Below are 17,706 nucleotides of genomic sequence, written 5' to 3'. Positions count from 1 at the left end.
CATTCCCTCCCATTCCCATCTTCCCTGACTGTCGCCCTCCTCTCTCTCTCTCGCCTCTTTTTTCGTTTTTCTCCGTTTATGTTTCTTAGTTTTTTATTTATGATATTTGTATATATATTTTCCCCGTCCCTTCTCTGATCGGAGCTCTCTAGTCTGTTTTCTTTTCGTCAGAGGTAAGATGAAATTAATAGATAATCGATTTTTCCGGTTCCTATTTTTGTGATTTCTTTCCCTAGCTTGTGGCTCGTGAGGCTACCGTCGTTGGGTTTCCGAATTGTTGCTATCGAATTTCTCTATACAGGTATTGCTCTGGTCTCTGTAGCTACGTCTTTCTCTGTCTCCGCGTGCTTCCGTTGATCTACATTTCTTTTTACCCGTCCGAGTACGTTGGAGTTATGTATTAAGAGATCTCGAAGCTAGGGATTCGGTCCCCTTCGTTATTTGGTGAAGACTAGTTCGAATTCGGATTTGGTTTTAACCTTTTAGTTTATTGTGGTTCTAGGCTTGTCCTGGTGGGCAACTTTCGCTGCTGATGGGAATTGTCATGATGTCATTGTTATCTCCGACGCCTTCCATCGTCGGTTGATGTCGGGAAGGAAGGTTCGATCATTCGGGTCCGACGCCGGGGTTGGATATGGAGTTCTTGTTGATTATCCGAGAAGCCATGAATGGCCTTGGATCGGCTCTTCACAGCCCTCGATCCTAAACTTGATGTGTGACCGAGGGCTGGAGTGCTTTGTATACTCACAGTCTGAACAACCTATCAACCATCAACAGGCTGTGTACGCGATGGAGAGTTCTGCATTTCCTTCTCCCGTTAACTCCCCCACTATCGGACACAACGGTGAAACCCCTCGCGTCAAATTTCTCTGTAGCTTTGGCGGGAGCATTCTCCCCCGCCCTCTCGATGGGAAACTCCGCTATGTTGGTGGTGAAACTCGTATTGTTAGCACTCCTCGGGATATCAATTATGGTGAGTTAATGCTGCGGATGAAAGAACTCTTTGAGGGAGCCACCGCTTTAAAATACCAGCAACCTGATGAAGACCTTGATGCGCTAGTCTCTGTTGTTAATGATGATGATGTTACTAATATGATGGAGGAGTACGATAAACTGGGGGCTGGCGATGGATTCACTAGACTAAGAATTTTTCTCTTCTCAAATTCTGACAATGACATGGCTCACTTTGATACCGATGAGAGAGAAACTGAACGGAGATATGTAGATGCCCTGAACAGTTTGAATGACTTGCCTGGCACAGAAAATAAAGTTCAAGGGGGGCCCGAACAATTCTTGCCATCACCTGGACAGCCACAGTTTAATCTACGTCTCAACATACCTCATCCTTCACCTGGCCAGGGTCTGCATCAACAACCACATCCTCCTAGATACAACCAGAGTGAGGTAGAGCCCCCATGGAGTCCAGTATATTATTCCTCAGGAGGGTCTCTGGCTCCTCAAGATCATCGATTAGACTTCCCATCCTCGCCTTCAGGAGGTCGGTACCATGTCCCATTTGGTGAGTCACATGATAGATTGGCTGAAGATTATGTTCGCCAGCAGGTGAATCATCAGTGTGACCATCAGCCACAAACTTTCTTGGAGAATGTGGTATGGATGCCACCGGGAGCTAATTTGGGTCATTCTCATGGTAATAGCAGTGTTTTTGAAGGAAATAACATATGTGAGTATTGTGGAGTGGTTTTTCAGAGACTCCCTGATTCCCGAAGGAGGCATGGACAGCCTCATATGGAACAAATTAGTTCCACCAATGAATATGCTCAATTCACTAATCCATGTCCTGAGTGCTTCCATGCTGGAGAGATTTATGCACTGAAACAGGAAAGTGAGCCTCGCTCTTTCTATAATGAACCTCACCTTCACGAAAGAGGGTGGGTCATACACCAGTTAAACCAGAGACAGGAGGAGCTAAGGTCCCATCTCTCTGGAGCTGGACGAATTAACGAGCAATGCATAGCGGAAAGCAGTGGCACGAGCTTTCCCTTGGAGGGCCATACCTTGGTGCCTAACTCTGGCACCAAAGAGGATCCGCGGTTTGTCCGCCCTGGGGCTGATTTGGCAAGTGAGGGGTACCATGAACATGCTATTGGGAATGGCCACCATCTACACGTTCATGAACAAACTCTTGTGGGTGGACCTCATATGCATATCCCAGCTGCTGAAGAGTGTGGAATACGTTATGGGAATGTCCTGCCAAGCTATGGGGTGGATAATCTTTATCAAGTTCCCCATGATTCACCTCCAATTCAGGCTTTTAGAAGAAAACTGCCAAATTCTATCCATGGAGCTCCATCATATGAAGCATCAGGATTGATTCCACAAACTAATGGCACAGTTCATACAGGGTTTATGAGGAATCCTCAAGAGGGAAGTCCAAGATTTTCTCGCATGGTTTTCGAGGATAAAAATCCTTGGCCTGGACATCCACAGAAAGCATTTGGACATGATGGATCACCTATCTTGAACTCAAACATTAATACCCATGGCAATGTGGATTTCCTTCAACCTCAACCTGACAATCAAGATTTTATTGTTTCATCCCCCCATGTTTTGGTTGATGATAAACTTGCTTCCTCGCCTGTTTCAGAGCGCCACAGAACTCCTAAAGATGGCAAAGAAGTCATTTCATTAGAAAGATTACCACATGACAGGGACATCCCTGGGGAGATCACTACAAGAAATGGCGAAATGGTGAGGGTTGATGATGTGCGAAGTTGTCCACCTCCAAAGACAAACCAAGAGATGGGGTTTGATTCAAATCGTATAATTATTGATGAAGAGAGCGATGATACCACAAAAAGAAATGACCAATCAGCTACTCATGAATCTTGTAAAGATCAGGCATCCTTGGTGCAGCCTTTAAGTTTCATACCTGAGTTGATTGCATCTGTGAAAAGAGCAGCACTGGAAGGTGTAGAGGAAGTGAAGTTAAGGGTTCAAGAAAATGATGGCTCATCCCATCCTAATGCTAAAGCGTTGTCGCAGCATGATTCAGAACCTACAGTGAGCATATTATTTGCTTATGGCTTCAACAGTATCCATATTTATTACCAACATATTTTCTAATCATCTTTACTGTGGTTTTGTTTCATAGGATGCCCATATGGACATAGAGCAGGATTCTGATAATGAGAGTCCAAATGAATCCATGATTGAGCCTACAAAGGCAGAGGCAGAGGCATTGGCTAAGGGATTGCAGGTATTTATATTTTTAAGATTGTGTTAGTATGCAATCACTATATTGTTTTCATCACAGCTTCATTTAAAAAAAAACAAAACAAAAAAAATTGTTTTCATCAATATAATCTGCTGTTTTGTTTATTTAGACAATAAAGAATGATGATTTGGAGGAAATCCGAGAGCTTGGTTCTGGCACATATGGGGCTGTGTACCATGGTAAATGGAAAGGTTCTGATGTTGCCATTAAAAGAATAAAAGCAAGCTGCTTTTCTGGAAGACCATCTGAAAGAGAACGTTTGGTAGTTTCTATAGCTCTTCTCCCTCATATTTTTTTTCTTCCTCTAATACACACAGATCTCTACTATGTAAATAGAAAATATCCTCTGGTCTTGCTATATGTGTGAACATGTTTCATTGATACTGCTTGTGACTTTTTATTCTTTTAATTCTGATGCCATTTTTTATTTTGAGTTTTGCTATCTTTGTAATAAACAAAACCCATATATGTACATTCTTGCTGATGTGATGCGAGGAGAGTATAGCTAGGAGAGGGCAGAAAATTAAAAGGGGAAGAGGGAAGAGAGATTATAGGAAAAGACAAACATCATACAAACGCGTGCTCCATTTGTTATTAACCAGCCAATAGTAGAAACCTTGTATGAGTTGTGCAATTTTCTTCAGTAGTCTTGACAAGTGATATGTTTCAGAATGCTTGTCTGTGCCTACTATTAGGAATGAACCTTAAAATTTACAAAACCACATGCAATTAAAGAGGGATTATCTAGTGGTAAAGCTTACTGCATGTTTTGTCACAAGTGGTAAACCACTGCATGCGGGTTAGGTCAGTCTCATGAGAGTTGGGTTTCAATCAGGATGAGTTGATGAACATGTTTTGTGATAATTAAGCTGCAATCTTTATTGCAATTAACCCAATTTTTCATGAGAGGACTATACATATAGAAGTGGATTGTCACTTTATTCGAAACATGGTGTTGAAAAAGGAGGTAGTAACTTTGTTTGTTCGGTTTGGAGATCGGTTGGGAGATGTCTTCACCAAGGCCCTTGGCAAACAAGAATTTATATCATTTTGCAACAATTTGAAACTTCTGGATATATACGCTCCAGCTTGAGGAGTGTTAGAAAATATATCCAGGGGTATTTTGGTTATTTTAGCACTTCTGTGTTTACTTCTTTTATGTAATCTTATTCTGCATGTTAAATTATATCATTGGTTAAATTTTCATGTACATGGGATGTATAATTAGGGGGATATAAGGAGATCAAGGTTTATTAAGTGTATAGGGGTATTTTTATAATTTGTAACTCAAAACACTTATTTAAGAAGTCTGGGAATTCGTGCACAGTTCCCATCGAATCCTTTCAGGCTCTTCAGAAAGTTATTCTTCTCCTTTTTCTCTCAATTTTCTCTTCTTCCTTCACCCAAATCTTGATTTTCACAAATACAAACATAAGTGAGACCAACTAGGGAAATTGATTCTCCAAACTTTGTATAAAATCGGTTCCTTGGATTTTACAAGCTATTGTACAGTCAAAGAATCTGAGTTTAAACATCCTTCTGTCTTGTTAACTCTTTACACTTGAAAAATTCGTTTGTGTTGGAATTCTTGAACTTGTACTTTATCCTGTTGCTTGGTTGATAGAATCAAATCTCTCGTTTAATTTGCCAGGTGTGGTATATCACATGCCCCCTAGGTTTTAGTCCACTCACTTTTTATTTTTTGTTTATCTGAAAAATATATTTTGCACCAAATATGATAAATTGCAGAAGGGCAAAATAAGAAGTAACAAATACAAATTTTGTGAAACTGTGTCATCTTCATCCTCATAAATCTTGTGCCACTAAAGTGGGTTCAAATACTTAATCCTCCTACTACTTTGCTCTCTTATTTGCTAGACACCCTTTCAGAAAAGAGAAACCAGAAGCCATTAAAAGAGGGGGGGGGGGGGGGGGGGGGTGGGGGGGTGTGAGGCGCAGAAATCCTTAATAGCTATGTGAAAAGAGGAAGTCCTTTAGCGAGTGCACCAGTCATACGGTTAGAAAATTGTAAAGCCACAATTTCTTCCAGGCAAGGATAAGTTTTACCTCGGGAGGCTTCTATTCTAGTCAAGGAATTAGCTAAATGGTCAGATTCCCTTGGGGGGGTGAGTCTAGGAAATCCTGAGTTTGGTTCTAACTTCTAACGTATTCAATTTTACCAAGAGATCTGTGGAAGTGCCAAGGCAGAGAGGGAATCTTTCAGCTCAATATATGATGGCCATGGAATTGCCATCAACAATTATCAAACAGAAAAATAGGTTTTGTAGAGCTTTTTATAGTGAACGATTCCATAAGAAAGCAATGAAAACCAGCAGGTTTCTTCTTGAGCTATTATGAATGTCACCTTCACCACCAGACCAGGATTGCCCTTAGAGTTACCATCAAGTTTCATTTTTAGGCTATCCATTAGGAGGAAGTGACCGAGCATGATCCTCCCCATCCTGGGATCTATAGAGGCAGCTACTCTCCAAATATTCAGAATTGGAAAAACATTGGGAGGTGATGGAAATCAAGAAATTTTCTGTCCATAAAATGTTCTGTGGTAAATTTTCTCAATATTCCCTCCTTTTGAACAGTAATGAGCTTGAGCGGTTTAATAAATTTCTTCAAAAATCCTTGTATCCTATGGGAGTAATAAGAGTATCCAGTGATCTCCAGTAGATATTTGTATGAGTCTTTTGAAAGTTGGAGGGGCAAGTCATGGATGAAAGTGGGAAGGATCCAAAAAAAACTGCAAACTGCCTTTCTCAAAAAAAAAAATCTCATGGAAGGAACATCGGTGAAAAGGTGGTGATTGATTTCTCTCAACATTACAGAGCTTAGAATTATCAAGGTGGAGGCTTTTCCTTTTCAATCGGTCAAGTGTGAGGAATTTCCAATCAATGCATGCAAAGAAAGTCTTGAACTTCATGTGGTGGAAGGATTTTCTAAACTGAAAGCTCGCACAGGATTCAAATGGCATCACACCATAGAGAATGGTGTATAAAGAAGCTACTGTGTACTCTTTATTCACCTGAGAAATTGTATTTCCTAATCAGCTGATTCTTTCCAAATATGATCTTATGATGATTTATTAATGTGCAAAGAAGCCAGTTAACAGTCAAGGCTTCCTCAAAGCTCTATATCCAATTCATGTTCCCCACTCAAGAGGTTCTGATTGGAGGGTATCGAGGCTTGCAAACAAATTTGAGCATCACGAGCAATGCTGTAGATAGAGGGGTAAGCGTCTCCCCCAGAGCTATCTCAGATTGAAATTCCAAGCCAAAATCTCATTGTTACCCCTTTGCTGCGGGGAGTCTGATTCAGGATGGAAAAGCTTGCCGATTGCTTTTCAAAATATCCAATACATGAAGAAGGGAAGATCTAGGGGAAACCATGAATTCCCAGGATATAGAATTTGGAAATATTCAAGTTTTGTTGCATGGCTGAGTGATCTTTCTGAAGTGCTAGAGCCATTTAGTAAAGACGCTTGGTTTATTCATTTGATTACTTGTCTAAGCATGATATTTATGCATTCAAACCTCCTTCCAGTTTACAAGGTGATACTTAAATTTCATACTGCTTTCTTCTGGCAGTGTCTTTCAATAGGCACACTGCAAAGGTAACACTAAACACTTGTAGGACACAGAAGAAACGAGATGAAGTGGTTGAGGACCCACTATTGGTGAATTTAATTACTCTTACCTGACTACAGCAAGAACGAGGAGGTGATGTAGCAACAATTTAGATTCAAGGAATAATAAAGTTGAAAGCGTCCTCTACAATTTGGGTATTGTAGATTTCAGCATTTGAATGCAAGTTTGATGGGTCAAACTTGAGGGATAGAAAGTAAGGTTCTGTTGGCATTGTGGGTCCGGTTTGTGCAACTTAGTATGAAGACTTCAGTGCTGCATTTTTTATGTTGAGGCAAAGGGGGCCATGTCTTACCAAGTGGATTTCTAGAGGCTGGCCAAATGGCGTGAAAGGCCTGAAAGGGCACAGGTAAGGTGTTTTCTTAGCGGCTTGAAGTCAGAGCTTGAGCTGATGTTCGATTATTTAAGCATAAGTCATTGATAGAGGCCCCTGAGCTGGGAGCTCAAGGTCAATAGGTTCTCAATAATCTCAAAGTTTATTCTTCTGTAACCCAATAATTCTACGTATTCAGCATTAGCAGGACCTTGAGGACGAGGTTCTTCATATGGTCAGTGGAATAGTAGCAACTGTAATATTTAGTTTATTTCAGTGTTAAATTGGGTTTATTTGACTTTAAAGGTAGTTTTATTATTAATTGACAATAAGCTTGAGGTAAGTTGTAATGTTGTCTACAGGGGGTGGGGGGTAGTTTGGGTATTATTTTATTACGACCTGGACTCAACATGTAAAGGGGCATGTGCTTGATTGTGGCAACTTGAAAGAGATACAAAAAATCTAATGTGGAAGAGGAGAGCAACTTTTGAACCCTAACAAAATTGCTTCTTTTTCTCTCTGTCTTGATGAATCCCGACTCATTCTATTGTAAATCACTCCGTTAACAAGGCAAATCAACTAGTTCAAGTGCCAATTGTCTCACTTAACCGAGGTCTGTAACATGTTAATATATCCTTTCAAAAAAATTTCCTTCCTAGCACTGAAATTTTTTAGTTATTTGTTATATTTATTTATAAAAATACTGGAAACCTATAGTTAATTCTTTTCTCAGTGGTTCTATTTTGGGTGAAATTACATGTTTAGTTTGTGAAATTACAAAACCAAATTCACTTTGTGATATCATAAATCCACCTGTTAGAAGCATTAATCTCCTCATTTTGATAATCTTTACTTTATGTTTGTTGGACCACATTTTCAATGGCTGCCAGATGTCTCAAGGTTTAGTATTTAATAATTTTGTTTCCTTTCTTGTATTTCAAACATCCATGGTTCCTGTCTAACTGTTGAATGTTTTATGAAGATTTATTTTTATTATTTTTTGTAATGTTGATTACTTACACACTACATGCCTTTACCTTGGTGAGACTTGACCTAAGACCTCATACTAGGAAACCCCATGTGGCCACTGAGCCAAAGGCTCCATTGACTCAGTTTTCTGTAATTAACATTTGATAATCGGTATTCATCTTTCTAGCATGACTCCTCTTGTCATCTCTCAATAGATAGATGAGACTTCATAATTTTTTACTTAAACATTTGCATGCTAATCAGCTGTTTGTACTGTTGCATCTATAGATTGCAGATTTTTGGAAAGAGGCTTTGATCTTGAGTTCATTGCACCATCCAAATGTTGTATCTTTCTATGGCATAGTTCGTGATGGTCCTGATGGAACTCTGGCAACTCTTACTGAGTTCATGGTTAATGGATCTCTAAAGCAATTTCTGCAGAAGAAGGACAGGTAACTGGTTGTTCTGAGTATCATATTTGAAGCTTTATCTTTCCCTCTCTATCTCGTCTATTTATCCTGACTCTCTTTTTTTTTTTTTTTTTTTTTTTGATAGGACAATAGATCGGCGTAAGAGGCTTATATTAGCCATGGATGCTGCATTTGGGATGGAGTATCTGCATGGGAAAAATATTGTCCATTTTGATTTGAAATGTGAGAATCTATTGGTGAATATGAGAGATCCCCACCGCCCTGTATGCAAAGTAAGTAGAATTGATCCATACTTGATATTTGGAGTTTGTATCAAGTAAATGGAACATACATTATGCTCCCTACTTTATCATCGGTCTGGAACTAAGATCGGTCACTCTAGCTCTTTGTCAATTTGGAGTTTGTTTCACATAATTAAAATTTGAGATTTGGTAAAAGCTTGAAACTGTTGAGCTGCTCTTGAAACCTTTGTGTTATGGCATGGCGTTTGAATGATCGTTTTGAGATCTTAGTTGTCTGGTCCTTGTTATGTTACAAATTCCTGACATATTTTAATATATCATTTTTTCCTTTAGATTGGTGATTTGGGGTTATCAAAGGTAAAGCAACACACTTTGGTGTCAGGAGGGGTGCGTGGAACTATACCGTGGATGGCACCTGAGCTTCTTTCTGGTAAAACTAACATGGTAACTGAAAAGGTGAGGCTGCTGTGTGTGAGTGGTGTTTATACTTGAGGCTGTAGTCCACAATGAGTTCTCTTGATCTTTTATATGCAATGCTGATTGTAAACACTTAATTTCTTGGATCTCTTATGGTTCTCTTGTAGATTGATGTTTACTCATTCGGGATCGTCATGTGGGAACTTCTTACTGGAGAGGAGCCGTATGCTGATATGCATTGTGCTTCTATAATTGGTAGGCATCATATTTTAAATGGCTGATCCTCTTGTTGCTGTTTGTGTGCAAACCAATAATGTCTTTATGAAAGCTGTTAACCTTCTGTCTTTTTCTCTAATATGGATGTGAAATTACATATGTCTAGCTCTTCATTCCTTTAGTTATCGTATCTTTTTTCAAAAAAGAGATTTTCAATAAGAGGAGAAGATACAAACAATATGGGGCTAAACATAGGGACATCAATGGGGAATGAATTATATCATATGTCTTTGTCATTATATCGCTCTTCTCTCAAAAAATTCTTGTAGAGGAATGATGTGGTTTCTGATTATTGTTATTATTGCTTTTAGTTAATGGTAAGAAAGATAAAAATGTGAAAACAAATAACAAATTATATTGGCAAATAACCGCAATTACTTCTACTTTCTGGACTTTATGGGGTTGTTTATTGCAGGTTCTGGATATCTGAATTTAAGTACTAAGAAGCATGCAAGATTTTAATGTCAATGCCTTGATAATGCCAGCCTTCAAACTAGTCCAGAGTGTTTCTCTATCCCACGTGAGCTGAGTTTTGCTATGACTTGACGGTCCTGAATTTGGAAGAGACATCATTAGAACAAGACTATTTTGTATTCTTCGTGCTTCTTAAACATGTCAGTTTAGGAATGTGGTTATGTTAACTGCCTGGAGAAAAAAAAATTGGCTGTTGCTCTTGAACATGGCACTTAATAAACCGTGCTTCTGATAAGCTGGTCAGTGGAACTATACAGTAACAAGATCAACAGGCCAATTTGTTTGAACCCACTGCTAGTCAGCTATGTAAGATTGCTGCCTCGACAAGTGCAATCTGCCATATGCACTTTTTCATGTGGCATGTCAAGCAAGACCTCAAGTATGCAATTGTTTAAGATGGTATGGTTGACTGGAGTTTTGAAATTATGAAAAGAGTTCTGTCTGCTCTACCTTGCCAATATTCCTGAGGATCCTTGTCTGGTTTCACTCTTAGCTTTTCAAGTCCAATAACAGGAACTGTAGTTAAATTATAATGTTGAACATATATGCCACCAGAGAAAAGAAACTTTGCTCCTGATATGAAAACCAGTATTCCAAGTTTGCTAGATTCATGTTCCCAGCTACAGATTGTTTCTCTGTCTCATTGACTCTGTTGTAACACATGCTGCCATCATGGTTGTATAAACCATGCTACACTAATTTCTAGCACTTCTTATGTGGCCGGCTCTGGTGTCGGCAACATGGTGCCTAGATTTGATTCTATTCAAGTCCTATCAGTATAATCCGCATTTACTGTTTGAGCATTTGAAGTGATGATAGCAAATAAAAAAGAAACAGAGGAGATGTAACAGCCTTCCTGACTGATTTTTCACATGTTCAAACATGTCTCTACTGGAAGATTCCATCATTGTTATACAGCTTAGGGGAAGTTTAATTTTTGGTTGACTATTTTAATAGGTAATTTATGATGTGTTTAATGTGAACATGGTGGCTTTCGTTCTGATAAAAAAATGGTAGAAAACCTTCCAGAAATTTGTGTAGCCTTGTCATTATTCTTCAAAAAAACTTCTGCTCTTAAAAAAAATTGCTTCATCATTGGGTCTTAGTGCAAATGCCTTTTTGATATTCCATTTCATTTTGAGCTATTCTCTTTGGTAATCAACATTTTATTTTTGTCATTGGTATCTACCTCTTAGACTTTCAATGTGTGCTTAAAACTTTGTCGTGATTAGGGCACTGGTTGTTCTTTTATGGGATATACAGACTGAACCATCTTTCTTTTTTGACTTCATGTGGTGACCTCGTTCATTCATTCTATACATTTCTTTGTCTTAGTGGCAACTTGCTCTTCTCTACATGCTAAATCAAACTATACTAGGCTGATTTTCTGAGTAGATAGAAAATTTTATTTCTAACAAAAATTTATCTGGGAGTGTGTTTTTTAGTAGTAGGTAAAAATACGTAGTATTTTTCAGTCTAGTTGCCTATGAAAAGGTTTACTGCCATATAATTCACCACCCTTGTTCTTGAAGAACGGCAAAGCTCCTAGGCAATATGCTATTTGGATTCAGTTCACATATTGTTGGTGAAAAAATCAATAACGAAAATTTTTAAAAAAATAAAACTAGATTTTTTTAAAAAATTAAGAATTGAAATTTAAAAATATTCAAAAATAGAAATTTTATTAAAAAAATCAATAATGGTCATTGGAGAATGTATGATGTATTTGCATTATGTGATGTTAAATTTTCATGAGAGGGTAGCACTAGGTTTGGTTTTTGTTCTACAGCGTGCTCTCTGTGCAGCTCTCTTAAGTTTGATTGCATGCTTGCATCTCATTTACATTGATCCAGGGTGAAGAGTTGGAGTAGCTCTGTCATGAATGGTTTTATTTTGGATGCTACACTTGCTATGAGACCAGACATTGATATGATGGGCTGGAGATTAGCTAAGGGATTGTGTCTATAAAGATGTTGATGATGATCTCAATATTTACTAAAATTTGGTTTCTCAGTAATTAATAAACTTTGGTTCACAGTCAATATACATGATAAATACATGATGATCTATATAAAGTGCAACACAAGGTCATAATGACTACGGTCATTTGTTGGGTATTTCAATTTATGATGGCAGTGGTTGCCACATTTTTAAATTACTTGGAATCTGTTATACATCTCATTTGCTGGGTTGAATATGGCCCTAGAATATTTTATTGTGGAATACGTGCTACAAATATTTTGCCTCGATCATGGGGACACGATGTATTTCATTTACGTCAAAACAAGCAATTTGAGTAACAAGTTTGGTTTGTTAATTGAATTTGGATCAATATTATTGCACCGGTAAAACTTTAAAGAATGGACTAGCAAATGGATTTTTGACATTGTATGATCTGATTGTACTTTATGAAGAAAATTGTTTCAAGTTAAAAAGAATTTCCTTGTATACTTGTTTTAATTTAAAATTAACCAAATATCTGATACCCTTAAGGATATCTTTTCTTTAATTTCTTACTTTTTGAATGTACTTCTTTAATAGCTATGGATGTTTCATGTGAAACTTTCGTAGTTGGACTGATTCTGAATGAGAACATTGCAGTAATACTTTGATCTTGCTAGGGGGAATTGTGAACAATACCTTACGCCCACAGATCCCAACATGGTGTGATCCTGAATGGAAGTCTTTGATGGAAAGTTGTTGGGCTTCAGACCCTGGGGATAGGTTATCGTTCTCAGAAATCTCTCAGAGGTTGAGAAAAATGGCTGCAGCAATGAATGTGAAGTGATGGATTTAGCCCATTTTGGTGATCATGAACATATCGGTCCTTTTTCTTCTCTTTCTTACTATGTACATCTTCATGGTTCTGAGGGGGAGAAAAGACTAGGTTACTTTTTGAAACATATACAAGCAAATGCTGCTGTCTGCCACTATTAGGGCATCTGGGCTTCTATAGTGCTGCTATGCAAAGTATTGTTTTCTTCATAGAGTACAACTATCCACTCATAATTGAGTTTACTAGCAAAGATTTCAGAGTTCAGACTGTGTCAGGAGCCATGTCTAATAAAAATGTGAGTTACCATTATGAGACTACTATTTACTATCTTTTTTCTTTTTTCTTTTTTCTTTTTTGAATGTACTGCTAGTTACTACCTTAGCAACATGTAAGGATCTCAATCTATTAGCAAGAAGTAATTTTGCGTTATTTTGCAGGATCACATTATTTGGATGTGCCAAGAGCTGTTGTATAGATTTTTCGCAGTTACTTGAATCAGGAGTATCATGTGCTCTTTTATTTCCAGGTGGAATTGGTATGAAAGAATGTAAATAATTTTGGTGGTATTACAGTGTTCTATACTTATGGAGCACTACACTAAAGTATGCTAGTTCTTGGATCAAACTTGGGGTGCGAAATTTTGTTTATATTTTTGCTTCTCAAATGTATAACCAAGAAACTACTATTTTTTAATAATATATCTTTTCACAGTCAAGCTAGTGCTAGGGATAACAAGATATATTTGTAAGTCTAACTTCATTTTTTTCATGTTTTTGTTGGTTAAATTGTAATAGCTCATCTATTTGATCTTGACGACTTTGAGTTGGAGAAAATACAGATCAAATGCTTGGTTTATGAAAATGAATGGGCCTCTTGTTAACTTCATCTGAAGATTGTCGTTCATGTGTAGTTATAATCAGTTAGGAAAAGCTATTTAAAAGACGCTGATGATGATTCTGGGTAAGTACAGCTAATTTTTAATTTGTCTGCATCCTTACATTTTCTTTTAAAATCTCCTATAATAAAATTATCTTCTCACCTACATACATGACCCATCACATGACTATGCTTCCTTACAATTACATTACCCATTTCTCTTTGTAGGCTTGAGTATGCCTCTAGAATTCCAACACCTTTTGCATGAAAACAATATATTACGTGTGTTTCATTAAAAAAAACAACATATTACCTGTTGTTTCACATTTTCCCAAAGCGATCTTTTAGTAGTATTTCTCAAGTGAAATATCTCCTTCAGGGTTGGGAATTGAATTGAAAGTATTTTTTCATTTGAGAGAGAGAGAGAGAGTTTGGACCTCGTTGTTTTTCATCAGCATGTCCCTATTCAGGTGTTTTTCTTATTTCTTATTTCAAATGAAGGTTATCAAAAGAGTTTTTGGCTCCATTGTCTTTTCTTGTAATAGCCCTGAGAGGCTGGAACTTGTTTACTTTTTTTAATCTCCTATAATAAAATTATTTTCTTATCTACATGCATTCATCACGGAACTGATACTTCCTTACAGTTTATGTTACTTGTTTCTATTTGTAATTTTGAGTAATGCTGTAGAATTCCAACACTTTTTGCCTGAAAACAATATTTTACCTGTCATTTCACAATTTCCCAGCTATCTTTTAATCAAGTGAAATATCCCCTTCAGGGTTTGGGATGTCTTGAATTGAAAGTATTTTTTCATTTTAGAGAGAGAATATGAAGGTTATCAAAAGAATTTTTGGCTCACTTGCCCTTTCTTGTAATGGCCCAGAGATGCTGGAGCTTGTTAGTTTTTGCCAGTTATAATCACCGGTTTATCAAGTGTTTGGGCAGTTTTTCTGCCTCCCTGTTGTAGTGCCTGTCAAGATGTCGAGTGCTCCATTTTTATGCAAACAATCAACATTGCTGCTTTTAGTTTTTCATGTTTTGCCAAAGCATCTTCAACTTTTGATCAATTTTAAGTATTTTTTTGTCAGTCTTTCAGAGTTCTGGAGCATATAGGCATGTTCAATGCAAAATAAGTGTGCTGTGGGATTCAAATGACACTTAGAGTCTGTTCGTAACCCCTAGAAAAGAAAAGAAAAGAAAAGAAAATGAGAATTTGACCCTTGGGAGTTCCAAACAAACCCTTGGGAGTTCCTCTTCATCGGGTTAAACTTTGATTTTTTTATTTTTATTTTTGTTTTAATTTCTCTTTTTTTTTTCTTTTTTTTTTGGGGGGGGTCGCGGGTGGGGGTGATGGGTTGTGGTTTGTTAATATGAGGTCTTGGATGCTAGTCTCAAGGCCTATGGGGATTGGGAGTTTGTGTGTAATCACTATGCATAAAAGGGGGAGCTTTTAAACATTCTGAAGATCAATAACTGCAGGGTAGGACCTAAGACCGTTTGGTCTAGTGGTATTCTCTTTACATCAGGTGCGTGAGGTCGCAAGTTCGAATCGCGCCGCGCCCCTCTCAAAAAATAAAAAATAAAAAAATAACTGCAGGGTAGGTAATAGTAATGAGATTGCACAGTGCATCTTGCATTGGATTTTGGGAGGATACTCTATAAGTTTTGTTGGTATCATAATGCTTTGTCTCTAGGTTGTTTCTATTTACATAAACACCTTTTACTATGGAAAAAAGGAAGTTCTACTGGTTTACATGGTCCTTTTCTTTCTTAAATTATGCATGCAAAGTAATTAAACAATTTATTTGTCTGCTTGAAGATAGGTTTTGATTCATAAATTTTTAGTTTCGCTGTGGTTGTTTTCTTTTCATTTTTATTTTACTTGTTATATGCTTTCATGGTATAGATATCTTGAAAGTGAACTGAACTAGTCAAGTATTAGAAAGGGTGCTGCTTCTTGGACCGAGGGCTTAATTACATATCGTGCAGAACTCTTGGTAGCAGGTATTCTAGGGTCATGATTGGAGATAGCAACTCTTCTTATAGAAGGAAGAAATAAGAGAACAACAGTAGAATGCCATGTTTTATTCATACCAGTGAACATCTGATTAGAGCTGTGGCAGATGAAATTGGAGAAGTCAGTGTTCGTTGAAGTATAGTCATCTTGTATTTCTCGTCCACTTTTTAGGAGAAAGGCACCATGATCCGGTAGTCTGGTTTGGTTACCTTTGTGTGGATGTCTCTTTAGGCATATTGGTTCTGTTTCCTTCTTTTTAGTTCCTAGATTTGAACAATGAGGGTACAGTGGCAACTCAGCAGTAGTGAGACCTATTATGTGTTGACAAGTAAACTGCCCCTACCATCATGCATTGACTCTCCTAAGGAATGATGAGACATAGGGAGATCTTTATGACCAATAGGCATTAATATAGGAAATGGAATTGAAATTATTAGTGTTTGCCATGCAGTTAATTGATAAATGATTACCATGTAGTTGATCTCTTTTTCCATTTGATGCTACTTTACCATAAAGTGAGACTTGGTGAATGATTTTTCTGTTATGTGTTATGGTGTTTGTATGTCCTCTGTTTGTAATTAATTCATGAGAGAGGTTTTTCAAATGACAGGATAACATGGAAGTTTGGCTTCAGTTATGAAAATTAACAGAGATGGCTAGGATTGGGTGCATCTAGTTTCAGTATGTTTAGAGGTTTGATCACCCATAGAATATCGCATCTTTTTTTTATTAAAAAAATTAGAACAGTGAGAAAGGAGGATTCCTTAAAGAGGCTCCAAATGGAGCAATGAGTACAATGAGCAGGCGAACAGTGAGGATACAGGCAGTGAAAATAGGATCACATTGCCAGAAACGAAAAGAACAAAAGAGGGCAATCCCAAAAGGAAAATAACAAATAGAAAAAGAGGTGCTGACAGTGAGACGTTGCCTGGTCAATGCTTCCCTGCTAACGTGTCTACTATGGTGTTTGCATTTCTAGGGCTGTGCCTCCAAAAAACAGACAGACCTTCTAATATCTGTCGTCAAAGCAAGTCAAGAAATGACCTGAGGCAGCTTTTTTCTGGAAGCCCAGCTGATAACCAACATTTAGTCCATCTAAATAAGAAGGGGAGGGGGTAATTTGCCAGAGACAAACCATAGGCATGGAAGAGGGCCATTAACTCCACTGTGGATCACTGTGACCAAAGGGGATAGAGGAGACAAGAAGAGTGCTACCTCATTTGTCTTTAGTGACACCTCCCCCACTAGCCAGCCCAAGGTTTCCATGCGATCATAGCTACACTAACCATCAGGTGTCCATTGGGTGAGATTGTTGATTGGGTGATCTTGTTATTGATTCTGACTCTCCAGTTTCTTTGTATGAGCGAGCTAAGGGAGTGTGAGGTTTCATAAGATTTGCTGGCCTAAAATAGGGTACAACGCATAGTTATTCTAAAGACACCAAGGATTCTTTGCCTATCCTCAATGATTACCCTACTCTTTCTAGAGATTCCAAACAATGGCTGCAAGTCATGAAACTTAGATTTCTTACCAATTTACCCCGGTGAACAAAACCACTTGATCAAGAAGAGTGGAATTAACCACAGTTTTAAGGGAAAAATTTAGAGTGAATGCACTCCAAACTTTATTTGAAAAGGAGTGGAGAAAGAGATGGTCCACCGTCTCAGGGACATCTTTGCAAAACTTTAAAAGTTTTGACCATATTTGCCCTCTTATAGAGCTGGTCAATTCTTTTGCTGCACACCAGAAGAACCTTTGGGGTTGCTGGAATTTGCCAGGGATAGCCACTGCAGGCAAAGATATCATGATTTTGAATTGGAACTGTATGGAATTTTTACCGTCTGTAGCAGAGACATTACTTGATATTGACATCCAAAAGCTTCACTCTGGCTGAACCATCTGTCTTTTGACCTCTTAAGATGCTCAAAAATATTTTGGAGATTTCTCATCAACTTCATCAGATTTAAGTAAAAACATCTAGTGTCTTCAGTATGATATCTGATTGAGCAGAATAGGAAGTCAT

General features: G+C 37.8%; 1 protein-coding gene across 4 annotated transcripts; it reads left to right on the top strand.

Annotated features, from left to right (window-relative positions):
- Window positions 1-10: 10 nt before the first annotated feature.
- On the top strand, window positions 11-13,524 carry LOC137945877 (uncharacterized). 4 transcript variants are annotated; one of them, XM_068791947.1, is made up of 10 exons: window positions 11-173; window positions 503-3,024; window positions 3,116-3,220; window positions 3,348-3,500; window positions 8,462-8,625; window positions 8,729-8,876; window positions 9,180-9,302; window positions 9,431-9,518; window positions 12,635-13,084; window positions 13,227-13,524. In XM_068791947.1, exons 2-9 carry the CDS (start codon window positions 586-588, stop codon window positions 12,799-12,801), a joined length of 3,387 nt encoding a protein of 1,128 aa, XP_068648048.1. In that variant the 5' UTR covers window positions 11-173; window positions 503-585; the 3' UTR covers window positions 12,802-13,084; window positions 13,227-13,524. The 4 variants fall into 4 exon arrangements, with proteins under 4 accessions (XP_068648048.1, XP_068648046.1, XP_068648047.1 ...); XM_068791945.1 differs by having other exon boundaries at window positions 302-3,024; XM_068791946.1 differs by having other exon boundaries at window positions 11-301.
- The last annotated feature ends 4,182 nt before the right edge of the window (window positions 13,525-17,706 follow it).

The sequence above is a fragment of the Aristolochia californica genome, unplaced genomic scaffold, assembly GCF_029961685.1.
Source record: "Aristolochia californica isolate CCGP_79_NKW_82.1479 unplaced genomic scaffold, dmAriCali1.0.hap1 SCAF_12, whole genome shotgun sequence".
NCBI classification, from domain to species: domain Eukaryota; kingdom Viridiplantae; phylum Streptophyta; class Magnoliopsida; order Piperales; family Aristolochiaceae; genus Aristolochia; species Aristolochia californica.
The sequence above is the reverse complement of the archived record's forward strand: the minus strand, read 5'-3'. Positions and strand labels throughout refer to the sequence as shown.